The 24,294-nt window shown below is 38.1% G+C and overlaps 5 protein-coding genes, 1 long non-coding RNA gene and 1 other non-coding gene across 17 annotated transcripts; 3 read left to right on the forward strand and 4 right to left on the reverse strand.

The window, feature by feature from the left end:
- Positions 1 to 513: 513 nt before the first annotated feature.
- Positions 514 to 620, reverse strand: LOC114933016 (U6 spliceosomal RNA). The gene has a single exon (XR_003819997.1). It is a non-coding gene; the product is annotated as a U6 spliceosomal RNA (small nuclear RNA).
- A 26-nt stretch (positions 621 to 646) lies between these two features.
- On the forward strand, positions 647 to 2,014 carry LOC146723527 (uncharacterized). The gene is made up of 3 exons (XR_014924533.1): positions 647 to 824; positions 973 to 1,211; positions 1,291 to 2,014. It is a non-coding gene; the product is annotated as an uncharacterized LOC146723527 (long non-coding RNA).
- Positions 1,457 to 3,551, reverse strand: LOC114932986 (WD repeat domain phosphoinositide-interacting protein 4). Its single transcript, XM_085481804.1, has 7 exons — positions 3,207 to 3,551; positions 2,868 to 3,135; positions 2,558 to 2,798; positions 2,328 to 2,476; positions 2,103 to 2,204; positions 1,911 to 2,029; positions 1,457 to 1,842 (listed from the first exon to the last, which is right to left on the reverse strand). The coding sequence occupies exons 1-7, from the start codon at positions 3,250 to 3,252 to the stop codon at positions 1,733 to 1,735; spliced, it is 1,035 nt and encodes a 344-aa protein (XP_085337930.1). The 5' UTR covers positions 3,253 to 3,551; the 3' UTR covers positions 1,457 to 1,732.
- Positions 3,552 to 3,847: 296 nt separating this feature from the next.
- On the forward strand, positions 3,848 to 5,247 carry Sf3a2 (splicing factor 3A subunit 2). Its single transcript, XM_029305406.2, has 2 exons — positions 3,848 to 4,557; positions 4,779 to 5,247. The coding sequence occupies exons 1-2, from the start codon at positions 4,012 to 4,014 to the stop codon at positions 5,055 to 5,057; spliced, it is 825 nt and encodes a 274-aa protein (XP_029161239.1). The 5' UTR covers positions 3,848 to 4,011; the 3' UTR covers positions 5,058 to 5,247.
- A 27-nt stretch (positions 5,248 to 5,274) lies between these two features.
- RpL27A (ribosomal protein L27A) lies at positions 5,275 to 6,873 on the reverse strand. The gene is made up of 5 exons (XM_029305407.2): positions 6,801 to 6,873; positions 6,448 to 6,511; positions 6,209 to 6,306; positions 5,667 to 5,816; positions 5,275 to 5,431 (listed from the first exon to the last, which is right to left on the reverse strand). The coding sequence occupies exons 1-5, from the start codon at positions 6,801 to 6,803 to the stop codon at positions 5,303 to 5,305; spliced, it is 444 nt and encodes a 147-aa protein (XP_029161240.1). The 5' UTR covers positions 6,804 to 6,873; the 3' UTR covers positions 5,275 to 5,302.
- Positions 6,874 to 7,480: 607 nt separating this feature from the next.
- Liprin-beta (liprin-beta 1) lies at positions 7,481 to 13,429 on the reverse strand. Of its 4 annotated transcripts, XM_085481800.1 has the most exons (14): positions 13,308 to 13,428; positions 13,030 to 13,180; positions 12,768 to 12,936; positions 11,786 to 11,991; positions 11,470 to 11,621; positions 11,040 to 11,373; positions 10,635 to 10,796; positions 10,429 to 10,560; positions 10,140 to 10,311; positions 9,352 to 9,641; positions 9,085 to 9,261; positions 8,641 to 9,012; positions 8,285 to 8,485; positions 7,481 to 7,878 (listed from the first exon to the last, which is right to left on the reverse strand). In XM_085481800.1, exons 3-13 carry the CDS (start codon positions 12,859 to 12,861, stop codon positions 8,327 to 8,329), a joined length of 2,250 nt encoding a protein of 749 aa, XP_085337926.1. In that variant the 5' UTR covers positions 12,862 to 12,936; positions 13,030 to 13,180; positions 13,308 to 13,428; the 3' UTR covers positions 7,481 to 7,878; positions 8,285 to 8,326. The 4 variants fall into 4 exon arrangements, with proteins under 4 accessions (XP_085337926.1, XP_085337927.1, XP_085337928.1 ...); XM_085481801.1 differs by having other exon boundaries at positions 8,389 to 8,485; positions 13,030 to 13,429; XM_085481802.1 differs by having other exon boundaries at positions 10,233 to 10,311; positions 13,030 to 13,423.
- Positions 13,430 to 17,558: 4,129 nt separating this feature from the next.
- LOC114932968 (uncharacterized) lies at positions 17,559 to 24,230 on the forward strand. 8 transcript variants are annotated; one of them, XM_029305377.2, is made up of 6 exons: positions 17,559 to 18,211; positions 18,804 to 19,021; positions 19,147 to 19,378; positions 19,616 to 19,884; positions 19,986 to 20,321; positions 20,409 to 24,230. In XM_029305377.2, exons 2-6 carry the CDS (start codon positions 18,846 to 18,848, stop codon positions 20,869 to 20,871), a joined length of 1,476 nt encoding a protein of 491 aa, XP_029161210.2. In that variant the 5' UTR covers positions 17,559 to 18,211; positions 18,804 to 18,845; the 3' UTR covers positions 20,872 to 24,230. The 8 variants fall into 8 exon arrangements, with proteins under 8 accessions (XP_029161210.2, XP_029161214.2, XP_029161213.2 ...); XM_029305381.2 differs by having other exon boundaries at positions 17,559 to 18,005; XM_029305380.2 differs by having other exon boundaries at positions 17,559 to 17,747.
- The last annotated feature ends 64 nt before the right edge of the window (positions 24,231 to 24,294 follow it).

Below are 24,294 nucleotides of genomic sequence, written 5' to 3' on the forward strand. Positions count from 1 at the left end.
CGATATTATCGAGATCAACATCTCGATAAATTATTGCAGATCGATAAAATTTAATCATTTGAATCGTTCACTTGCATAAGAAAATTATGCTCAATTCGTGCGTTTATTTTTCAAAACTAATCCCTTTGTAAAAAATGTGTAATTAATTCTCTAATGTAGCAAAATTCTTTCGAAAATCTCGATGAGATAATAAAATAATTTATAAAATTGCAATTTAAATAATTAATAGATTTGTTCTTTATAACTTTTGTTCTTTCAATGTCTAAATATTTGTCAGTTTTAGTGCAGGAAGTTCAGTTACAAAAAAAATGTAAGGTCCGATTTTTTTAACTTCTTGGTAAGTTTTACTTGACAGGTAGCATATTTTCATCTCTTTTCTTAAGATGAGTTCTAAAAAAAGAGACGAAGATATGCTGCCTGTCGAGTAAAATTTACCAAGAGATAAAACGACCGGCCCTAAAACACTCGAGTAGCGTGTGAATATAATTTTCTGGTTGACAATAGGTGAGAGCAAAAAATGTGGAACGCTTCACGATTTTGCGTGTCATCCTTGCGCAGGGGCCATGCTAATCTTCTCTGTATCGTTCCAATTTTAGTATATGTACTGCCGAAGCAAGTACATATATCGCCTCTGATGACGTTTCTTATAAACTGAGCGTGAGTGCAAAGTACACTTGCGAGAAATGAAAAATTATATTCGCCATCTAGTGGCATTGAATCGTAACATCGAAAAAGCAAAATGATTGCTCTCTGTCTCTTCTTTGATCATTGATCCTTGTTATTTAACCTTAAAAATAGATGCGAAATAATCAATAATATGAGATGTATGTACAAATTGAAACTCTGAATTATTTAATGTTTATAGTACAATATAATTTCCGCAATAAGAATTAAGTGCGACATCTTTTTATGGCGATGTTATTATAGTTTAATTCTAAATTTTATTTTACATCTTATTATGTGTTCTTACAGATTGGAGATCTAATCAAATGAAATAAGTGGAATATGATTCAATTTTGCATGATAGAAATTTCTCTATTCATGCTTTAAATAAATTAATATTGTATATATATACTATTTTGCAAATCAACTGGAAGCTATGCGATTGAGAGGGTGGAGATATGGAGTATTTGTTGGAAGTTTTGTTGGACTAATAGGTGTATTCAGTTATGCTTCCATGATTCGACCCATGATAAATCCTGAGCCATACAGTACGTCTTTTAAATAAAAATATTATTAGACAGTTGTTTTACATAGTTATTTTATATTATTGAGATTTATTTCTTTCAGAAAGAGTTAGGGAACGAGCCTTCTCTTCCAGCAAATGGACATAAGTTATTCTATGAAATTTATTTCAAGGTTCCTATAGAATCAGTGCGTTATAGTAAATTGTATAAAATCTGTTTTCTGCATCTTCAGATAAAAGCTAGGTGACAAAAAATAATTACATAGTCTGTTTGTTATACAAAATAAATGTTAATATTTTATTATACAATATATAGTATTTACTATATAATTATGCAAAGCATATGTACACCATGAAAAAGTTGAAAACACGGAATATCAATTTTTTCACGACTTATGTGCTTTTTACAGTTTACTCAATTATACCTGACCTGTACAATTATCACATACATGAAATCTCATTTGCAAACCGACTAGAGAAATTTCGTTGCAAGTACTGTTTCATAACAATAATAATCTTGTATTTATCCGCGTAATAGGCCTTATGTTAAAAATCATCGTCATCACACACATCGAGAAAGACGTCAAATGCTTGCCGATTGCAATTGCCTTCCGCAGTGAAAATATACTTGTGAAAAGTTCCGTCCATACATACAGCTGAAATGAAGAAGAAAATGGAAGCGAGACATATATCGTGATGATAAATTTCATTTTATATAAAATACCTATCACAGAATTATGCATGCCAAACGCGCAAACGCACGCGCACTCCGGAGGTACCGTGAAAGTAGCCAATGCCCATTGACTCTCAACGTAATTACCAAGAAAACCCATGTTGGAAAAACTGCAAACAATGATGATATAAAATTATAATTCGTGCGGTAAAAAAATTTGCTTGCTCAAAAAACTTCACGTACGTGGATCGTCGATTCAAGCTCGTATTCTTCAGAGCGAATATATGTACTGTCCCCTTATCGCTCGAGACACACAAAAATTCTGAATCTCTGCTAAAAGTTATACTGGACAAAAATATCAGATAATTAATAAAATAAAAAAATAGTTTATTATTAAGGTAATGCTTATAGAGAAGAAAAAAGTGCTAATATACATGTATCTGAATAATACCAATCTTATTTACTGACCAATAAAGCGTAGCAGGATCGGCACCACGCCTCAATTCGACTAATAAACTCCTGCGTACAGAGTCCCACACTCTGATCAAAGTTCCTTGAACCGACGCAGTAGCAATCATGGTTCCATTTCCATTAACTGCCAGACACGCCAATGCACCCTATTACAATAAAATATATGTATATATGTGCAATAATAAAATTAAATAAAAGATTGCTCGCATTATTAATTATTAAAATACCTGATGTGCAGAGAGAGTGACAGGAGCGCTAGAACTTCCAGCCTCAGTGGCTGCGAGATCCACCAATTGTACACTACCAAGTTTGTGGCCAGGAAAAGCCAAGAGCTGCCTCTGTGCTGTCGCAAATGTCGCAATTTCCATCAAACCCATCGGATTATCTCTAGTTTCGAGCGTCAGCAGCCTTCGAATAGGCGTAGGAAACGAAAAGACATGAATTTCTCGCTGTAGTGCAACCACCATTCTATAACAAAAGATCACTCCTATTACAGACGTTTCTCTCTCTCTCTCTCTCTCTCTATAAATAACTTACTTATCTCTTCGCAATCTGACTGCTTTGATTAGACTGGTAAAAGTGACTTCCATGACAAACTTCTTTGATAGATCATCGTAGATCAAAACAGTATTGTCAGCGAATTTAGCACGGTTTCCACCGCCTACAACGGCGATCACGTTCGTCCTCCAGAGCATCTCCGCCATGGAGATGCTTCCCATCAAATCATTATCGAAGTGTGCTTTCTCGACCAGTGGTTCAACGTTGTAAATTCTCAGCCCAGATTCCATGCAACAAGTAAAGCATCCTATCAAAGAGAAGACAATGAAACATTAAGTATATGTCATAGCTTAAACTAATAAAAATTGAGAGGCTCACCTTGATCCTGATTAAATCTCAAGCTGTGAATGCCTCTAGCTGCCATAACTCTCCGTCGTTTCCGTAGTTTCCGTTAAGGAAGCAGCGATTCTATTAATAATCTTGATCTTTTCTTTTTTTCTTTTCAAAAAAGAAAGTCGATTTTTACCAATAATTTAAACATTAAATCCATGACGTATTAAGATTAAATCGTGCCATAATTGAACCTGGATCAAATTGGGTCGACGCTGCTATTTATCAACAAGTGTGGTGCGTCATAACAATAGCAGACACAATGCATACAGACGAACACGTTGAAAATTCTCGCTTGAAAGGAACTGTCATGCTTACATCAGGTTATCGCGTCAAAAATCAAGATTTCATAGAATTTGACCAATAGGGACAAAGAAATTTCTGTCCATCTTGTTCTGAGTGGTCAAATTCTAAATCTGCAATATGCATAGTCCAATGATGCATTTTGTTGCACTCTTCGCATATTAATGAAATAAAGGATGGAAACGTTTTGAAAAGAGAAGGAAAGAGACGAAAATTACGTAAAATTACAAGGAACATATTTTATGTTGTAAAAAAAGATTGAAAAAAGATTCAATCCAAGATTTGTCCAAATCGAGCATGACGTATCAGGTTTCAACGTTTAGTGCACCCATCTAGCGAATGTCATGAAACGCGGTTGTGACAAGTGAGACAACTCGAGTGCATCGTATCCGCATCTTACGAGGTTATTTATATTTACATTCCTGTCTGAGTGTTTTCGCATTTTACGAGAAGAACGAGTGTCCTCATCTCTCTCATTAAGTGATCGAGGATGGATTTCCAAAATCGTCCGGGTGGCAAAACCGGCGGCGGCGGGGTCGCCTCCTGGTCGGAGAGCAACCGCGACCGCCGGGAACGACTGCGTCAGCTCGCCCTGGAGACTATAGACTTGAACAAGGACCCGTATTTTATGAAGAATCATTTGGGCTCGTACGAATGCAAATTGTGTCTCACCTTACACAATAACGAGGGCAGTTACCTGGCGCACACGCAGGGTAAGAAGCATCAGGCTAATCTGGCCAGAAGAGCCGCTAAGGAGGCTAAGGAAGCACCACAGACCCTAGCACCGGAGAAACCCCGGGTCGAGCCCAAGAAATTCGTCAAGATCGGTCGACCCGGTTATCGAGTTACGAAACAACGCGATCCAGAATCTGGACAGCAAAGTCTGCTGTTTCAGGTAGACTATCCAGAGGTGGCGGACAATGTGATACCACGACATAGGTTTATGTCCGCTTATGAGCAAAGGGTTGAGCCACCGGATCGCAAATGGCAGTATTTACTGTTTGCAGCTGAACCATATGAGACTATTGCCTTCAAAGTAAATATTTTTAAAAGCTGCTTTGAAATATTCTCAACAATGGCTGCATTCAGCAGAAAAAGTTGAATCTGATTAGTACATGCTCTTAGATTCAGCTAAGATCAAAAGCATATATCAATCAGATTCAAAAATTTTACAACAGTCGCAAAGCTGCTTTTTCTGCTCTATACAATCATTGTTTCCCATGAATAAAATTGTTATTTAGAATCTATGATTTATAGGTTCCCAGCAGAGAAGTGGAGAAGGCAGAAGGAAAGTTCTGGACTCACTGGAACAAGGATACGAAACAATTTTTTCTGCAATTTGCATTCAAGAATGAAAAACCGTCCGTGGGCAAAGTACCACCACCACCAGTTCCTCTGATAAGGCCAGGATTGAGTACGATGGTACCTGTTCCACCACCTCCTCCTAGACCACCCATGTTTAATCCGGTACCTCCACCACCGGCTCTCCTGGCGAGTGGAATGCAAATACCTCCTCCACCGCCTCATATAGCATAATACATTCGAATGCTTATGTAATTTTTTTATTACTGAAAGTTCGTGCACATTATCTTTTTGAAAGAAATGTAACTGTTTGTACATTTCTATATTCATCATACGAGAGACCAACTTGATCATTTTACTCGATATTTATATAAAGTCGCAAAATATGTAATATACTTAAATAAAATAGAATTTATAAAAATAAGACATGTGAGACATTAAAAGAAACATGAATGTTTAAAAAAATGTTTATTTAATGATTACGCACACAAGACGCACGCGCCACCAACTGCCTTGATCTTATCTTCAGCCTGTTTACTAAAGAATTTAGCTTTTACGATGACAGGTTGCTTAGGAAGACGTCCTTTTCCCAAGAGTTTGTAATATCCCTGAAAAGATAAATATTGATTATTTAATATTTTGTAATATTTTAGATTCTCACACTTAAATATAAAAGAAATTTTACAAAAAATAATCAGAATGCAACAATCTACACGATTGTAAGTGATGTACAGCACTTTTAAGACCGCCCGTTGCAATATCATCATGTATAATAGTAAAAAAGAAATTATCAAATGTTTTGAGAAAAAAAAATATATAAAATTAAAAGAAAGTTTGACTTACCGCTTTTACAAGATCAATGACAGGTGCTTTGCCTTCGACGTCTTTGTATTTCAATCTCGTTTGTTCAGAGACAAGGGTCCATAATTTATCCAAATTTATTGCAGGACACCATTTGGTATTACGTCGCAAATGATAGTTCCTCATACCGAGCTATAAACAGAACAAATATCAATTAGAGAAATCCTGATAATAGATTTTGAATGCAAAAAATAATTTAGCAGAAAATAAATATTGATTATTTGATATTTTTTTAATATTTTAGATTCTCATACTTGAATATAAGAGAAATTTTGCAAAGAATAATCAGATTGCAACAATCTACACGATTGTTAGTGTTGTACAGCACTTTTAAGACCGCCCGTTGCAATATCATCATGTATAATAGTAAAAAAAGAAATTGTCAAATGTTTAGAGAAAAAAAAATCTAATCAATGTAGTGATTTATATTAGTAAAAATTAAATTTTGAAGGGATCAATCATTCATTACATACATACGTAGCATTCCGTTATAAAAACACAATATCTTGTAGAAACATCCTCACCTTTCCAAAATATCCAGGATGGTATTTATCAAAATTTATTCGATGATGATGCATACCACCCGCATTACCACGACCACCAGGATGCTTCCTGTGCTTGCCTAAAAAAATGCAAACAGTATTATAAAATAAAATTCTCATTTTACTTATATTTACTATTTAATGTCGGATCATTTTTATCATATATTCTTATTTACTTTACACATAAATGCTTATAACAAATCATACGGGAATAAACTCACCAACGCGGCCGTGGCCATGGCTCACGTGTCCACGTAGCTTCCTGGTCTTCTTCTTGTGTGTCGACTGAGAAAAGACAATGAAAGCGTAATATAAGTAGCGAGATACATACTACGAATATTATTTAAATTATTGCTTGAATTAAGAATAGCGTTAACACAATATTGAGAGATCATCTTCCTCCAACACGACGCAAATAAATGTTGCGGCATTTTTCTCGAGAGCGTAATAATTAAAAAAAGTTATTCCCGATATTGTCGATTATGCGTTTATCGTAAATAAATCGCGAATACAACGATGATGTCTCCGATATCGTTGGATTATTACAGAGGTAACCTAATTCGAGTACACTCACCATCTTGATGAAAGCGAAAGAAAAGGTTGATGGTAGAAGCAGACGGTGACGAACTCTCTTTTTTGCGCATGCGCAACGATGACGATGACAGTCACGTATATGTGATAGGCGCTTCACATGTTGCTAAAACTTCGCACATGACAGCTCAAGTAGCCACAAATAGCTGCGTAAATAAATTATTAGGTATAATTTGTATGTACAATTTTATATGTTCTTATAATTTTTTCCAAAAATTTCTAAAAACTTTTGAAAAAAATTGAACAGGGCCCATAGAACCCCATATTTTATAAAATTTAACTACTTTAGTCAACGCGTATGCACGAAGAAGAGTCCCTCTAACGACAGTAGAATGTACTACTTTTATGTTTCAAAATTTATAATTCTATTATTTCCTTTCTATTATTTAATCCTTCTAATTTTAATACCCTTACATATGTACTTTTACAAAGATTAATGTATCTCTTCTATATCATAATAAAATCATATGATTGCACTCACATTTTTCAATAAATTTTCCTTTTCTCCTATTATTTAAAGAAACAAAATTAAAAAGATTTTATTATAATTATTACAAAATTATGCAAAACATTGTAACTAATCCTAGAGAAACAATTAATTACATAATTATCACGTTTTATATATTCTTAGAACGATATGTTAAGAATAAATAGAGACAGATGTAGAGAGTAAATACAAATTCAGCGTTTTATTCCCAATTTGCGTTATATCTATAATTTAATGATTGGTAATAAAAATACTTATTATCTAAAACGCGCGGTTAATTTTCATTGAATCTTTTAATTCACATCAATGAGACTGGCGGTGTTGGAGTTAGCTCTCTCGTTTATGTAACTTTTTATCAAAGTATACGTTTAAATACAGCTACGGTAATTCACGATATGGATAACTGGTCCCGGATAATTCCGACGTTTCATTATGTTTTATCAATTGTCTGGATATATAAATAGATAAATATCCACTTATTTTATTTCTTTTCACGCCGAAATATATCGCTTTACAATTCCATCCGCCATTCATATGCAACCTATAATTTTTCTTTGCCCAGTATCCTCCAGATCTGAAAAGTTATACCTTTTTTTAGTCGAACAAAACAATTGTAGATATGCAAAAATATATCCGAAATGGTTAATACAATAGTGCCCTATATATGATTCGATGGTTTTGTAATTTCAAAGAAAGTATTATTCATAATGAAGAGATGAATGATTGCGAATAAAAAAGCAATCGCTATTATTATACACTACTGCAAAAGTTGTGATATAAGCCGATAAAATTTTAAAGCCGGATAAAGATACACTTGTTATCTTTATATTCTCGTTTGTTTAAAGTGAATCTAATATTACAAAAGCAGAAATACAGATTTTTGCAAAGAAGAGCGAGAGTATAATTTATATAATTCGTAAAAGTGTAACCTTATGTCTCAGTAACTCGATTTCTAATATAATTAGTCAAGTTAGACTTACAAGTTAGTTTAGATGATTACTCGAATGAAGCTTTAATTGTGGTTAGAATGTGGGTGAGTTCAAGTTAGGGCTGCTCGGTGTTGACGAGGGTGTTGATGGGGTACCTGGTGGCGATGCTTCCAATGGGCAAACTAAATTGCCGAAATCCATCTCGTTTTTACTCTTTTTACGTTTCAGCGTGAATTGAGATTTCTTTGGTACCTGATTAAAAATTTAACCACATAACTTCATATTTTTAAGAAGCCACATTAATATTATTGCGATAAAATAGATTGTATACAAGACGATGACAAGAAATATCATAACATTATTTTGACATGAAATATAATGTATAAATAAAATTGTGAAACGCGCACCTTTAATCTAGCGGTAAGCGTCAGCGGAACAAATCCGAGTGTACTTTCTATTTCTCTCTTATGCTGGACCACCTCTCTGCCCAGGATCTGATTAAAGTGCGTTGTCAAGTGTCTACGAAGTAAAGTTTTCGCTGGCGGAATGCTGAGCAGTGTCGCGAGCAGCTCGGAGGTGAATCGACCCTCGTGGATTATCAGACCGCCGTGTACGCCGGAGCCGCGCATGTTTGGTGCATACTCTGCAAGATCCACGACGCGCAACCATTCCATCACGCGATGATTCGTCCAGAGAGTCACGTTGCTACCGTCGGCGCCATTTCCATTTGCGGATCTTCTCTCCAAGTTGTCAAATTCAAAATTCAAGTCTCGCAAGACCTGCAAGTATACATATATCAAAGCTTCTGAATAAATATAGTGCGATATAAATAACATGCGCGCGCAAGATACCTGAATTCCGCGTCTCAAACTGGCGGCATGCAACTGTGCAGTCACTCCGAGATTCAGTAAATCCTCCGTAGTCAATCTGTGTAGAACTCTGCCGTCAACTTTTGCGTGATGAAAGGCATCCTTGTGTTGCGGCAGGCCAATGTCGTCCAGCCATCGTAACACGGCCGCGTTGTCCATCTGCAAGATACCAGAAAGAATCATTTCAGCTTGGAATCTTTTTCAATGAAAAAACGCGTTGATTTTAAGTAAAGCGCTTTAAGACGCAACCTTGTAAGAACCGAGAAATTCGGCACCGTTACTTCGCTCCGTTTCGATGGCGTAAAGAAGCTTCTTTCTATGCAAGATGTTTTTTATGTCCAACTCTTTTTCCAATTGAACTTGCGTGGCATCGAGCAACTTTGGTCCAGTGGCACCCCATCGTCTCAGTTCAGCGGCGTAGCACTCCAACCCGAGGCGAGACAACCAATCACCGATTTCCTCCATAGTAAGTTCCACGAGTGGTTTCGGCGGTGGTGGTTCCACGTTGGCCTCGCAGATCACGATTTTTGCTTCTTCCGCTACAATGGTAATATCCGTTTGTAATCGCTGACGTTACTTTTGTAACAATGTTACACATGTATATATCTCATATAATATTTTTATATTAATCCTTTTTAATTTTTATACTAATTCTTCGCGGTCCTGTGTCTCTGAACTGTATATAGTTTTCTAAATGTATGTAGTTTTCTAAATAACATGGTACATGATTACAATTTGGCAATCTTTGCATTTAAATTTTCTAAATAACAATAATAAAATAAAAATTAAAAAATAACGCTTGCATACATTTATTACAATTAATTCAGACCGCGAAGAAACTTGAATGACGTATGCATTAAATAATGATAACGAAGTCGAATGCATGCGCGCATTATTAGCCGTGATGCTTTGCAAGCTTGAATGCGTTATCTCTGAACGACATGCTGTTACTATAATGTTGCGCGACGATTTGAGTTCGTCGAAAAAAAAAACATCTAAACGTGACACCGCATGCTTAGATAAAGATCGATCGGAACCTAGAATAGGAGCGGACAGGCATCTCGCGGAGACTCCCTTAACAGCCAAGGGTACCGTCGTATGCGCTCCCGAGACTAAATTTGGAACCTTACCAAATGCAACACCTTTCTTGGATGTTGGTGGCCTAGGAAGACTACTATATTGACCCGTATGTCTGCTAAATCTTTCACCCTGTAAACGACAAATTATTTATTCTGATGTTTTTTTTGATGGTTTATCACAGTGTCGTATATTATATAATATTTTATTACAATAATATATATTAATTGTTTAAATATATATACTAACATTTGATAAGGGACTTGTGCTACGCAGTGCCAGATTCTCGTGCTCCAAACTAGCTTGTCTGAGCTTCATTTCGGACAAGGAGGTGAGAAGCTCAAGCTTTTGCGTCTCCAGCGAGCTTCTCGATAGAATTTCCTTTGAGATAGATAAACTCTCGTTTATTTTAAGCTCTATATCGACGATACACGATTCGTAAAGTCGTATCCTACCTTTTGCAATGCCTCTTCCATCTGCCTTAGAGTATCTTTCTTGTCCTGAAGCATGCTCTCTAGCTCTTGAATCTTATTCGATTGCGCGTCGACTTGCTCGGATAGAACCGACACTTCCATATGCAGCGCTCCACGTTCGCTTTCCAGTTTTCTTAGGCGTTCCTGAAGAGCAAAAATTGAACAAAATGATCGTTAATGTTTTGGTGAAGAATTTGAAATGATAAGACTTAAATGATAAGATTAAATAATAAGATGAGAATTTAAAATAATTTTTTTTTTTAAATAATATATTATTTAAAAAAAAAAGAAGATTGGGAAATAATTCATACATATAGCACACACATACATATATATACAATATATAATCTGAAGTTTTATTGAGACCTTTTTCTATATACAGTATACTTCGGTTTTACCATGGTAATTGTTCATGCAAACGTCGCTGCCGCAGTGAAACTGCTGCAGTGAGCAATAGTGCAGCCTCTCTCTCTCATGGCAGATGAGATCGCTGTGAGACATGGCCCTCTGATCGCGATCCACTCTACTGCGTAATCTACGTCGTCTTCTACCTAGAGAACCGGTAGTCGAGTCTACCGGCAGCGACGTCGTGCTGTTCGTCCTACTACCCGCGTGTATCCCACGCTCTTTTACGCATGTCGGACCTTGCTGCAGATGACAGATGTGCGGATAATGACCGACGTGTTCCTTAACGGCGTGATGCGCGAACTCGTTGGATATGCTGTCGCAAAAGAAGATCGAGGAGAGTTTTCTTCAATGTGTTATAAGAATAATATAAATTGGATTTGGATATGCTTATAGAGAGAAAGGTAGCGACCTTGTACACGGCGTCGCGCAAAGAGACGAGAAACTTCCCAGATGACTGGTGGATGACGCCGGGCAAATATTAGGCATACCGCTGGATACTGCACAGATATTAGGCATACTCCCTTGAAGCGCTAGCATCTTAGCATAGCCGAGTAAGCAAGCCTACAACGATATCATCAATACCTCACGGCGGAAGAGATATCTCTCTTGTTTTTCGAAATATAAAATTATTTCTCGCTAATTGACAATTTATATGAATACAATATCTAGAAGTATATACAGTTTCCTGTTTGATTTCTCTCTTTCTCTCTCTGTCTCAAATCTACCTGACATAAGCACTCTTGTGACCGGTAGGCGGCCTGGCACGCGATTGTCGATCCCGCGATGCCTCGTGGATAATCCTCGTGAACGTACTCTTCACCCACCTCGGAATCTGACGACGTGCCCGACGAGTCGTAGCCCTCTGAGGGCGTCCATCGGCTGGTCCAGAGCTTTATAGTCGACGCCGCGTCCGAGGAGTCCGATTGCGAACCTGAATTTAGATATTACGGATTAAAAGCTTTTTTTAAAACCATCTGGAGCGCGCGCGCGTGGAGGCTTCTCGAGAAATTCCTCCAGTCCGGTATCACCCGCGGCGACGGCGAAGATCTACGAAGAGATCTATTTTTCGTGCGGCAGTCGTGACTCCGCTTGTTTACTCAAGGAGATTGAAGCGACGCGATCGATCCCGCGTACTGCTATATACTCGTACGTGTACGAAGTCAATGAACGTTACGAGCCCTCGACGGTCAACCGCGCGCGTAAGTCCGCGGTTAAGGCAATCTATTTCGAGCGTACTCCATCAAAAGCATGACTTCGATGCCAGCCAGCCAGCCGCACGATTTTAGTGCCTGAATGCGAGTCTCGCGATCATCTCGACTGTCGGACGTCTGCCAAGAGTTTTATCGTACTTTTTTTACTGAAACACACATTGAAAATGTCGTAGTTTCACCCTTAAGACCGGTTGTTCCAATTTCTTGATGAGTTTTACCTTTACCCTACAGATAGCATATTTTTGTCTCTATTTTAGAACTTATCTGAAAAGATATGAAAATATTCTACCTGTCGCGTACAACTTACCAAGAAGTTGGAAAAATTGGCCCTTAAAATCATAAATCATTCGATGAAAAAAAAAGATCGGCAAACGTGTTGATAGGAAGATAAATTCTGGGTCTCGATATCGTCGCACTAATTTTGTAACTCCGTATATGTATGCTAGCGCCAATATAGGACATACGCGAGAGATGAGAAAAGAGATTGAAGAGAGACCTTTCGCTTGTCCCTTATCTTCTTCTTCCATTATCGGGGCAAGATTTTTTCGTTCCGCGGCGATAATGTCGCCGCTCCACGATGCATTCTCCATGATGAATTTGTTTTATTCTTCGAAATCACCGCGTTTCTGCTTTCCAATTAAGCTCAGTACGATGCACATTACGATCTGTTCCAGTAACAGATTTATTAATAAGTCAGTAAAAATATCATCAAGGTGCTTTTCTCGACAAAGAAGAGTTTTCACGTTTCTATCACTTACTTTTCAACAGAAACACTTGACAGACGTCAGCGGGGATAAGAGTAGTCGCAGAGAGTTTATTGGACTCCAATAATGCGTTCGTATACAATAGAACGTTATCACGATGAGATGCACTCTCGCGTTACCAACCGCGACATCGTCTCAGCCGAAACTAAAATTAACGCCATGAAATCCTTTTAGAGGAGCGGGAGGGAGTACCAAAACGAGAAAGAGAGAAAGAGAGAGAGAGAGGCGCGACAACAATTTATAAATAGATTAGTATCCTCTCTTTTTGTTACCTAGAGAAGATCGCGGCCATTAGACGGCTCTCCACAGTCCTTCATCCGGATACTTAAACAAGATAAAAAGAATAAATGAGAAGAGCTTAAAACAATTCAAGTTACATACTCAGATGTATAAAATAATGTACCAAATAATACATTATATTTACAATTTTGTTTGCTAATGTAAATCTAAAAATAACAATTATGTATAATAACGCATAACGTAATTATTATACATTTTATATCATACTTATCTCTTTCCTGCGAAGAGATGCGTAACTTTTCATCACATATCACATATATACATTGCTCGAAAGGCAAATATCACTCTATAAAAAAAGTGATGGCGATTAATCAAATCGTGGACGATTTTGTTGGTCTCGATCACATCACATCACGTCTGTAATTACGTTCAACATTTAACGTTCAACAGCTGGCGCGTCCGGATGTAAACGTACGTGACGTACTGACGTGTAAGTCCGGATGCGAGGTCGCAGCTCCGGATGCACGCGACAGAAGCTCGTCACACGTGTTTCACGCACATCCGAAATTATTTACGCATCGCGAAGAAACATTCGAGTCGTCTTTCGTTGAGCGTCGGAATAAAAATCGACGCGGAAAGAACATAGCGTAGTAGTCATCTTTGTCGGTCGGTGCATCGCTTACCGGTTGCATCCACTGCAACAGGATATCCTCGGTGGCGGCGTCGGGGGGCGGGGGTGGAGTCGGCGCACTCTTTATCGCGGTCACCAGATTCCTCGCCGCATCTTTCACCGAGTTTTTCCACTCCGAGCTTCCACTCTCGGCCGAGCTTTCCGCGCAAGCACCTGTAAATATATTTGGCGATATAGAAAGCGATAAATGTTAATTACATTAATTGTAAAATATAAAAAAACTAGGCAGATATATATTATACGCAATAAAGTTATTTTTAAATTCCTCTATAATTATTTTGAACATTTCAGTCCTTCCTCAGCAAATCAAAGAGAAAAAAGGGAGAACAAGACGCTCCTTGTTCTTCTCCACCCTTTGATATGCTGAGGATGATTCAAAGAAAAGACTGAAATAAATATTCAAGATAAACAAGAATAAGAAATTCAAAATAAATAGAGGAATTTAAAAATAATTTTGTTGCATTTAATAACAATGCTTGGTCCTTTTTATACCTAAATTTATATTTATATATCATACCTTTTTCAATCCATGAATTTAAAATTAAAATGCAAAATATACAAGAAATAGATTTTTAATCTATTATATAATTGCTCTATTTTAGATAATATAATCATATCTTTAAATCAATTTATTAACTCATTCTTGGAGAAATGAATTATTTCTTTTTACTTTTTAATGACGAGATGTAAAACGAAATCTCTTTTCTTTCTTTAGAATTCGCGTTGATATCGTTGTGTTGACAAAATGTAGAAATATCTGCACAGAGAAAATTTTCTCTTAAAATTTACTCTGAAAATCATGGTAGGTAATCGTAGAATAATATGGTATTGAAAGAATTTTACAAGAGTTTCTCTGATTAATATTTACCACAATAAAAATTATTAATATCTACCATAATGAGATATAAAATATATTCGATTAATTTTACTATGTACATATTAATATTTTTATTGTAATAAATATTAATCAAAAAAATAGGATTACCATGATTTTCACACTAAATTCTAAAAGAAAATTCTCTTCATGTACAATAAATAATGTATCTACACCGAAAAAGAAATTATGAAATTAATAAATATTTCTTTCAATACTGATATTCATTTGTTTTAAAAAGGATTTTCTTATATTATCCAATAAATATATTTCACATATCAAATCAATATCATTAGTTTCAAATAAATGATTTATTTGGCAGTATCGAAAGAAATACTTATTCGAATTCAATCAATCTTTTTTCTCCCAATCGGTGTACAAAAATCTGGATCGTACCAGAAATAATGTCGTCCATCTGGAGCAAGGCGGCCTCCAGCATCTTGCTCGCCTCGTTCGAGCTCTTCGCCAGGAAGGTCGATTCTCCCGCCTGCGCTGTCGTGCCGTTTCTCTCCTCACCTTTGCCCATCACCGTTTAACGCTGCAAGAAGAAAGATACCTTTCTCACGTGTTCCTCCAACATTTTTCCAAACATTCCGAATAAATAATTTCTATCGAGAAAAAGAGACCCGCAAATCTAAAAGATACTGAGAAACGTAACGAAACCTCGCGCTGATTCATGCGATTTTCCAGACGACGTAGCTGCACCGTCGTGGGGCAAAACGCACTCGTTAAGACGATAATTGCGCCGACGAGTTTGGGAGCGCGTCGTTAAATAGAACGCGGAAATACCGTGAACGAGAGCGATTTTAAGTTGAACGGACGGCTCTTCATTTTATTTCGGGTTTATCGAAATATAAAAACGAAAAAAATAAAGACTTAGAATTTTAATAATGTTTTTTACGACTATTGTAAAATTTCCAGATTACACAAATTTACGACAAAAAATGTGCATTTGCGCCGTATTATGTAAGAAAAATTATAACAGATATACGGTATAACTGTATGGTTATATAATTTTTGTTGAGAGAGAAAAAGAGCGCTATTTGTGTGAAGTATGATAACTAATGTAATTTAAAAAAAGCGGGAAGAGTATACATTTTTTTAAATTAATCAATTGTAAACTTGACGCACACAAGTTCTGAAATTATAATCTTTAAATTCAAAATTCACACCTGTGTTGCTTGTAAATATACATCCGTAACCGGAATCTTGCGAATAAAAAAAAATGGAATTCGATCTTCTTTCAAATTGGATTATATAAAATATAAAACATCGATTTTTTCAAAACTGCAGAATTGCAGGAAACCGAAAATAGAGACATACTTTGTAGCGTTTATATTATATATCGATGATCGAGTTTACAAGATTTTGAAGCACTTTACGTATGCAAAGCGACATTCTTATCAGCGATAAGGGGCATATGACGAATTTACGTTGCAACGATCGATCGTGGAAAAAAACATTAGTAAGAGAGACAGAAAAAGAGAGAAGAAGGAGGGACGAGACGCCCAGGGAAGGAGAGAGATCGAAACGTCACGAGCTGAATGTTATTATTTGTTCTCGATCCCGATCTTACCGTCCCTCTTCATGATAACGACGATAAAAACGCCGAGAAGAACCGAATTATATAGTTAATAAAAACAACGAACGAAATAAACGTGCGACGATCAACAGGTACCGAAGAGCAACGCCCAGACACTTTGCCACCATAACGTGCACTCCGTCTCTCTGTCCCTTCCCCACCGGTCCCTCTCTTTTTCTCTCTCTAGCCCTCTTTCTCTCCCTTCATCTTCGCTTCATTAACCTTTTTTTCGCGGACGAAACTGCGTCAAACGTAAATAAATAATTCTGCTCCGCAAACATTTATTTACAAAATAACCTCTCTATTTTTATACACTTATTTAGTCATTAATTTTTTATTTTTATATAAAAAAGCACTGATCAATCTTCATCTCAAATTCGTTCATTTTACTTGTAGTAATATTTAAAAAAATAAAAAATACAGTTAGAGAGAATATAATGACAGCCTCCATAAATTAAAATATTTTATGTGCGACACAGATTACTTTCACGATAATCATTTACTCATTGATAAAAATCACATGATTTTTATAAGGAAAAAGCATCCCAACAATAATAAATTAATGCTAAATATAATAAAAATATGCAGTGCAGAAAATTGTAGATTACCTGTTCACGTCAATCGGGAACTGTCAACTTGGGGATGCCGATTCGACGAACATTGATAAACTCACTGAAATCCAAAAGAGAACATCGATAACGACGACGACGTTTCTCGCACGATGCCACAACAAACAACAGAATGACTTGCGCCGTGAAGGGGACTCGGAAAAAGGAGGTTAGTTTCGCGGAATCGACACGAGACTCGCGCCTTATCTCTCTTATATAAAAACCGATCAAAGTACACCCGGACATTCCATGATTCTCCAAAGTAAAGATTCACGCGAATAAAACTAGCGTGAATCGAGGGAGAAACAAATCAGCGCGATGACGGAGCTCCGCGTAAACACGTCATAGCGCTCTGACGTTTGACGTTTGACAGTTGACAAGTCGTCGCGCGCGCGCGCTACCAACCGAACCGCGAGCTTAGATTAAGCTAGGTCACGTTCGGCGGACACGTGTGTGCGCGTCTGCGCGCACAACGCACCTTCGACCCGAAATTGCACGAAATTGCATCCGCCGCGAACTTTGTCCAGTTGGCAGCAGTGCCGATATCGCGATATGTACTCGCGGAGCGAGAGAAACTGTACTCCGGATCCCGCTTCCGTTACATTTGATACTCGCGCGTGCGGAAGAGGAGGTGGGGGAGGGGGAGGGAGAGAATAAAAAGTACGCGCGCGAGGTTCTCCGTCGTGGCGCCGAACAAGGTGCTCCCGTGGAATGTGAGTAAGTGGTCGCGAGGAGAGGTGTTCCGTTCCGCCCTACCTTCCGTTCCTTTCTCTTCGTCTCTATATCGTCCCTCTCCCCCTACGCGCACCTCCTTCTTCGTCGTCGCGTGCGCGACCGCCAGAGACTTTCCGCGGAAAAGCCGCGAAAACTACGTCACGAGTGACGGATTCGCTCGAAACTGGGACAAAGTGCAGTGCACTCTGGCATTGCGCTTTACCACCAGGTGTTTCTATGCCGTAATCTTCCCAGGATTGGGTAATACTCGTACCGTTGCACCTTGCTCACTCGAACACCCGCGGAATTATATATATATATATATTATCTCTCTTTCTCTCTCCTTCCCTCTTTCTTTCTCTCCGTCTCTCCGCGCGCGTATCGCGAGTCGCTCCAACTGACAGCGCACCTGACAGAGAGACACAGACACACACGGGTTTATCGCTGGACGGAGAGAGAGCTGACAGGTAAAGGAGGCGTCGGAGAATCGCGCAAGAGAGACCCGTAATTCGGAATTCGTAATCGAGAGAAATATACAAGAGACTCTCGCGCCGCGCGGCGCGACACAAAAACAATCTTGTTTTTTTTTTCTCTTTTTTTTTTCCGCACGAACTCGCGAGAAGAGTCGTCTTCCAGAAGAGGGTTGCGAGGTGAACGCGACGACGACGACGACGTGTCCACGAGCATGGTGACGACGATAAACGAGATGACGTTATGTAGGACACTCGACGTTCGCTTCCTCGACGCTCCATTTCTCCATCTCGTTCGCTCGATTTCGTCAAATATGGAACGCGATCGATCCTTACGCGCCCCTGGTTCCTTTGACATCGTAAATCCGTCGACACGAGATTGCGAGAGACGTTCGAATGACGCCACGGTTGTCTGTGACATTTAAATAGGCCATGGTTGTTTGAGCGGGCAAACTGGCTGTTCGAGGGTGAATTCTTTGACATTTAGAAGCGTCTAGAAATGCGACGCGAGTTTTCGTGACGTGTAGGCATGCTTGTGCAAGCTATTTGTGAATAAGTAATCGACTAATCTGCGCTTGTCATCCTCTAGATTAGATGACGGACTCAGGACATAGTCCTTCCGCTTGATAACATGTCAGATGGGGTTGACGGTGGTGGTGGGGAAAACGAGGTAGACTCTCATTCCTCGTCACACGCCGAAGCTGGAGACTCTTCCAATCACAGAGAGGAAGAGGCCTTAGATCCTGATAACGAAGCGGCTCTCAATACCAATTATGATAGTAGCGACGGAGCTGTCCCTGCCTTTAGGTGAGATTTCACTTGCGTTTCAATTTAGACGCTGTGTCAACAGCAGTAGTTATGATGGGAAATACCTGAAACATGAGTTTTTATCGATGAATGTATCTTAATTGTATGCACCTGCTTAATTCCAGATGTGATAGGTGTGACAATTATGAAACTATAAACAAGACAGCTTTCTCCGCTCATCAAGATCAATGTCTGGCAAGTGGCGAGGCTGGGGAGAGCGCTGAGGGCATAGAAGGGACGGAGAATGACGGAGACGGAGAAGAGGGCCATTCAGGGATGAGGTCTCACAGAAAAATGTTTGAATGCGATGTCTGTAATATGAAATTTTCAAATGGAGCTAACATGAGACGACACAAAGTGAGTATATTAGACTATACACAGATCTATTGTGTGTATGTTAAATTGTTTGATGTGACAGTGAAAAGAAATTTGACAGGCACAAGTATTAAGTGCGACACTAGTTTAAAATAAACATATATAAAATTCTTCTAAATAAATATATATATAATCTTTCTTTTTATATAAATGATTTTTCACATTCACTGTGGATTTATCCGTAAACGTTTGACCTATTTCGTGATTTATCTTTTTCAGATGAGGCATACGGGCGTGAAACCATACGAATGTCGGGTATGTCAAAAGAGATTCTTTCGGAAGGACCATCTTGCGGAACACTTTACGACGCATTCAAAAACTTTGCCATACCATTGCCCGATATGTAACCGTGGTTTTCAAAGACAGATCGCTATGCGCGCTCATTTTCAGAACGAGCATGTCGGTCAGCACGATATGGTTAAATCGTGTCCTCTCTGCAATTATCGTGCAGCGACTATGAAATGTCTTAGGCTGCATTTCTTTAATAGGTGAGTCGTGCGTGAATTTTAGAGAATTATTTGAAGAAACAGAAAAACATTGTTCTTTTTTCTTTTTTCATTTTATATACAAGTTCCTTTATTATTCACAGACACGGAATAGATTTAGATAATCCAGGACCAAATAGCTCTACATCCATAATGAATAGTTGCACATCCGGAGAAGCGATGCCTTCGGCACCTCTATCCGACAGCGGGGATAGCACTGGCAACCGTTCAACCGACAACGCTACACCTCCCATGCATTTTCTCACGCCTCACGTGGAGATATCCATTCCTTACCCCGAACAGGCTGCCAATCAGCGAAATCCGAGTCCTGCCCCACTGAACGGAGACAGTCCCAATAGTCCGCAGAGCGCCGACAGCAATAGTAATGCACCGAGCAGTAGTCATCATCAATTAACTATCAATAGCAGCACCATTCATAGGTGAGTATTTCAATTTATTCATTTTTATCCCAACGATCAATGTGTTAATTTACTATTCATCAGATGAATTTTTGGTCCCTTCTTCAGAAACGTAGGCGGAGGCGACGAAGCGATTACACCGTCGATCTCTCTGATACCCATCAAACAGGAATCAAACAGCAACGGTATGGACGACAGCGGGGCAACGTCGAGCAATCTGCCGTTGCCATCGCTGATCAAAGTGTCACCGTTAAAGTCATTGCTGCGCGATGATCTGCGTCGCAAGCTCTCCACCAGTTCTGCTAATAACAACAATAACAACAGCAACAACGGCGGCTGCGGCGCCAATCCCCATTCGAGGGGTGAACCACCCACCTCGACCCGGCCGGATCCACGCACGAGCGGACTCCAGTGTACCCACTGTCGCATCACGTTTCCGGATCAGACGTTATACTTCCTTCACAAAGGTTGTCACAGCGAGAGTAATCCGTGGAAGTGCAATATTTGCGGGGAGCAGTGCTGCAATCTGTACCAATTCAACTCGCATTTACTGAGCAAGAGTCATCAGTAGCTGGGAGAAGAAGACCGAGAGAAAGAGAGATACCTGCGGCTAAGAATTCGCCTTTCCTCTTTTTGTTTCTTCTTTTTTCCTCCCATTTCTTCGTTGAACGAAAGAAAACGGTAGGAGAATCGGTACGTATATTGTTACGTACGTTCAGTGTTCATTAGTATGAAGGTGCAAGTAATTTTCTGCGACGTATCCAGGCATACTCTCGACCAAAAAATACTTTTAAAAATCGCAAGAATGCGCCCGTCCCTTCTTCCGCCGAAGCATGACGGCCAGTCAATTGTAAATTAAATTTTAAATTATTTTTAAAAACTTAAGTATGTCTACTCTCTCGGAAAACAATGTATAAAGCGCGACAAATTGTGCCTTTTCTTTAAAAGAGAAAGAGAGAGAGAGATAGAGAGAAAAAGAAAAATTCGAGAAAGGAAAAAGAAATTGCCAACACATAAACTCGTCCTTCATGCTGTTATAATGTACGAACTATCCGTCCATAGGGCTTTATTGAGATATTCCGAGCTCTATCATTAGTCTTAAATTAGTGAAATAAGTATAGAAACGCGCGCGCGACGAAGCACGTCGCGGATTGCTCTGTCGATAATTATGAGAAGTAAAATATATATAAATATATAGCTGCGCCGTACTTTGTCGCGAAAAAAATTACGTTAAAATTTCGGATAGAGATTATCTAATTGCTTTATGCGGTTCGAATGCTCGAGACAAATACGACAACGTGGATATCCAGTCAGTACATATAGGGGGAAAAAGAAGCGCGTTTATTATTGTCCCAAGGCCTTTGAAAAGTAAAAAAGAATACAAAGTAACTAAAAAATTACACACACTTGAAAGCTATATGCGTTGAATTTATATAGCAGAAGAGTGACACCGTGATAATTGAAAAATTCACTCTTGAATGACTTTAGTGGTCGAGATTTTTTTTTGGACTTGGGAAGAGGTAATTAGGTCAAAATAAATTCGAAAAATCCGAAAGCGTGTCGACACACCAAGAGTGCATGCGGTGAATAATACGTAATCGACCGCGAGATATTATCGGGTTTACTTTTTTTGTTTCTCTTTTTTTTAAATAGGAATGTTTGTTACATCAGTGAAATCGGTGTACAATTGAAAGGTGAAGAATATGTACAGGGCACAAACGAGCCAAGCTGGACATGCGTTATTAATTATTAAAATACGATAGGGAGCAAGTTTGAGAGATGTGACTTTTAGCCGAAAAGTTAAACCGTACCGAGCAGGCAGGTATCTCGATGTCGGTCCGATTTGGCCGAGGTCACTTCTCTCCGTCTTTCGCCTTTGATTCGATAAATATTTTATATATAAATATTTGTACAGAGAAAAAAGAAAGTATTAGAGGAGAGAAAGCACGAAGGGAAGAAAATCGAGATAGTAAATATATATATATATACATAGTATATATACTATATATACACAGCGTATATGTATATATAAATATATATATATATATATATATGCATAGAGTCACACAGCAGCAGACACAGATATCTGTACACCACGCGGATATTATATATAAATATATATACATATATAAATATGCCGTCTCTGAAAGAGACGGAGAGATACACAATACACATATATACACTGCGGACACTGCTGTAAATGGTTGTAGTTATTTAAAATAACTATTCTGTATATCGCGTAGTATTTAATACGATTATATAATTATTTATTAGAGTCTAATTAATTTATTATTGCTTTGCATTCCACATAAGGACCGAGACCACGGGACTATACGATTAAATAAGCGAATATCATGATAGAGTTAACGGTGCTTTTCTAACAGAACCGATCGCGTTAATATAATAATTTAATGGGCGAACTTTTACGAATAAAAAAAAAGATCTATCGGATCTCACAAGAAAAAATAGATATATACTGAGCGAACGAACAGCGAATGAAAATTTTCGTGTTCATTTTTTTTGCATTGTACCAAACATTCGTTGTTTGGATTGTAATCTCATTCTTTAATTTTAATATATGAAATGAGTGAACTAATGAGTTCGAATGCAAATCGACAAAGATTCTGTTTGTAATCGTTACGCATCTTTTCCGAACATTTAACAGCAAACATTCGCATTCATTATTCGTTCGTTCGCTTAGTTTATATCCATCTGGAAACTAATGCAACGTACACGAATTATCTCTTCGATCGATATACGTATTTAAGCTGTCGCGAAACTACCACTATTTTGTATGCAAGGCACATATATTCATCATTATTATTATTAGAACACGTTCGTCATCCGCACTTTAGATCCTTATTAAAGCATCATTGACGTACAAATCTTTTTAGATACCTTTACAAAAAAAAAGAAACTCGTCGTACTCTCGCGCGGGTCCTCTCGAGAGCGGAGTCGTGGAGAAGAGAAAAAAGTGCCTGATTGGAAATAACGTGTCTCATCGAGAACGAAAGAAAGTTGCGTGTATTCGCGTGGGAGGAGAAACGAACCCAGCAAACACCGATATATAATTGTTACATTGCTATAATAAAACGGAATATAACAGATAATATAACGTGTACGTTACATGTAACATCCATGTTAATTGTAATTTCCCACTCATAGATGTAACATTTTAATATAACATATATTACATTGTAGTTATATTGTAATTATATACCAAATAGCACATCGATATATTGATAAGTCAGTGCTATCTTGGGATATAATGACAATATAATTACAATGTAATATATGTAATATTAAAAATGTTACATCTATGAGTGGGAAATTACAACTAACATATACGTTACATGTAACATGCTTGAGTATATAACATTTATATACTGTGTTTGCTGGGAAGGAATCTGGATTTGGTAAAAGGATAGGAGCGAAACAGGCGAAGAGATATGCGATTCGCAAAGGTATACGGACCAGGAGCGTGTGTGTTAACCCGTGTTCACCGTATGTGCTTACATGCTTTAGCGTATATAGCGACGCCTTTACACTGTGATCACGTTTACAAAGAAAAAAAATAGTCTTAAAGCTAGAAGATAGACGTAAAGGTATATATCTTAGGGCAAGCGAGAGTACGACGAGAGAGGCTCACGGCCTCGGGAGATGTATGTGGTAAGACAGGCGTTTTCGACACCGCATCCTGAAGTTCTGACCCTACCATCCGCACCTTCCCCTCTCGATTATTCCTCTCCCCCTCCCTCTCCACACTTATTTATACGACATACGAATAAAGATATATTTAAATCGATAAGAGAATGGAATATAAAAGTAAAAAAAAAAATATTGTTGATGTTACTACGGTGTAATGGGTACAATCTAAATACATGAATATTATGTATATAAGGAATAGAGAATGGAGAGATTTTTATCGTACACACACGTCTTATTCTCTTTCTTGCTCACCAATTTCCTTCGTAAAAGGTTCAAATAATCCAAC

Source organism: Nylanderia fulva, unplaced genomic scaffold (genome assembly GCF_048542155.1).
Source record: "Nylanderia fulva isolate GAGA-0341 unplaced genomic scaffold, ASM4854215v1 Scaffold19, whole genome shotgun sequence".
NCBI classification, from domain to species: domain Eukaryota; kingdom Metazoa; phylum Arthropoda; class Insecta; order Hymenoptera; family Formicidae; genus Nylanderia; species Nylanderia fulva.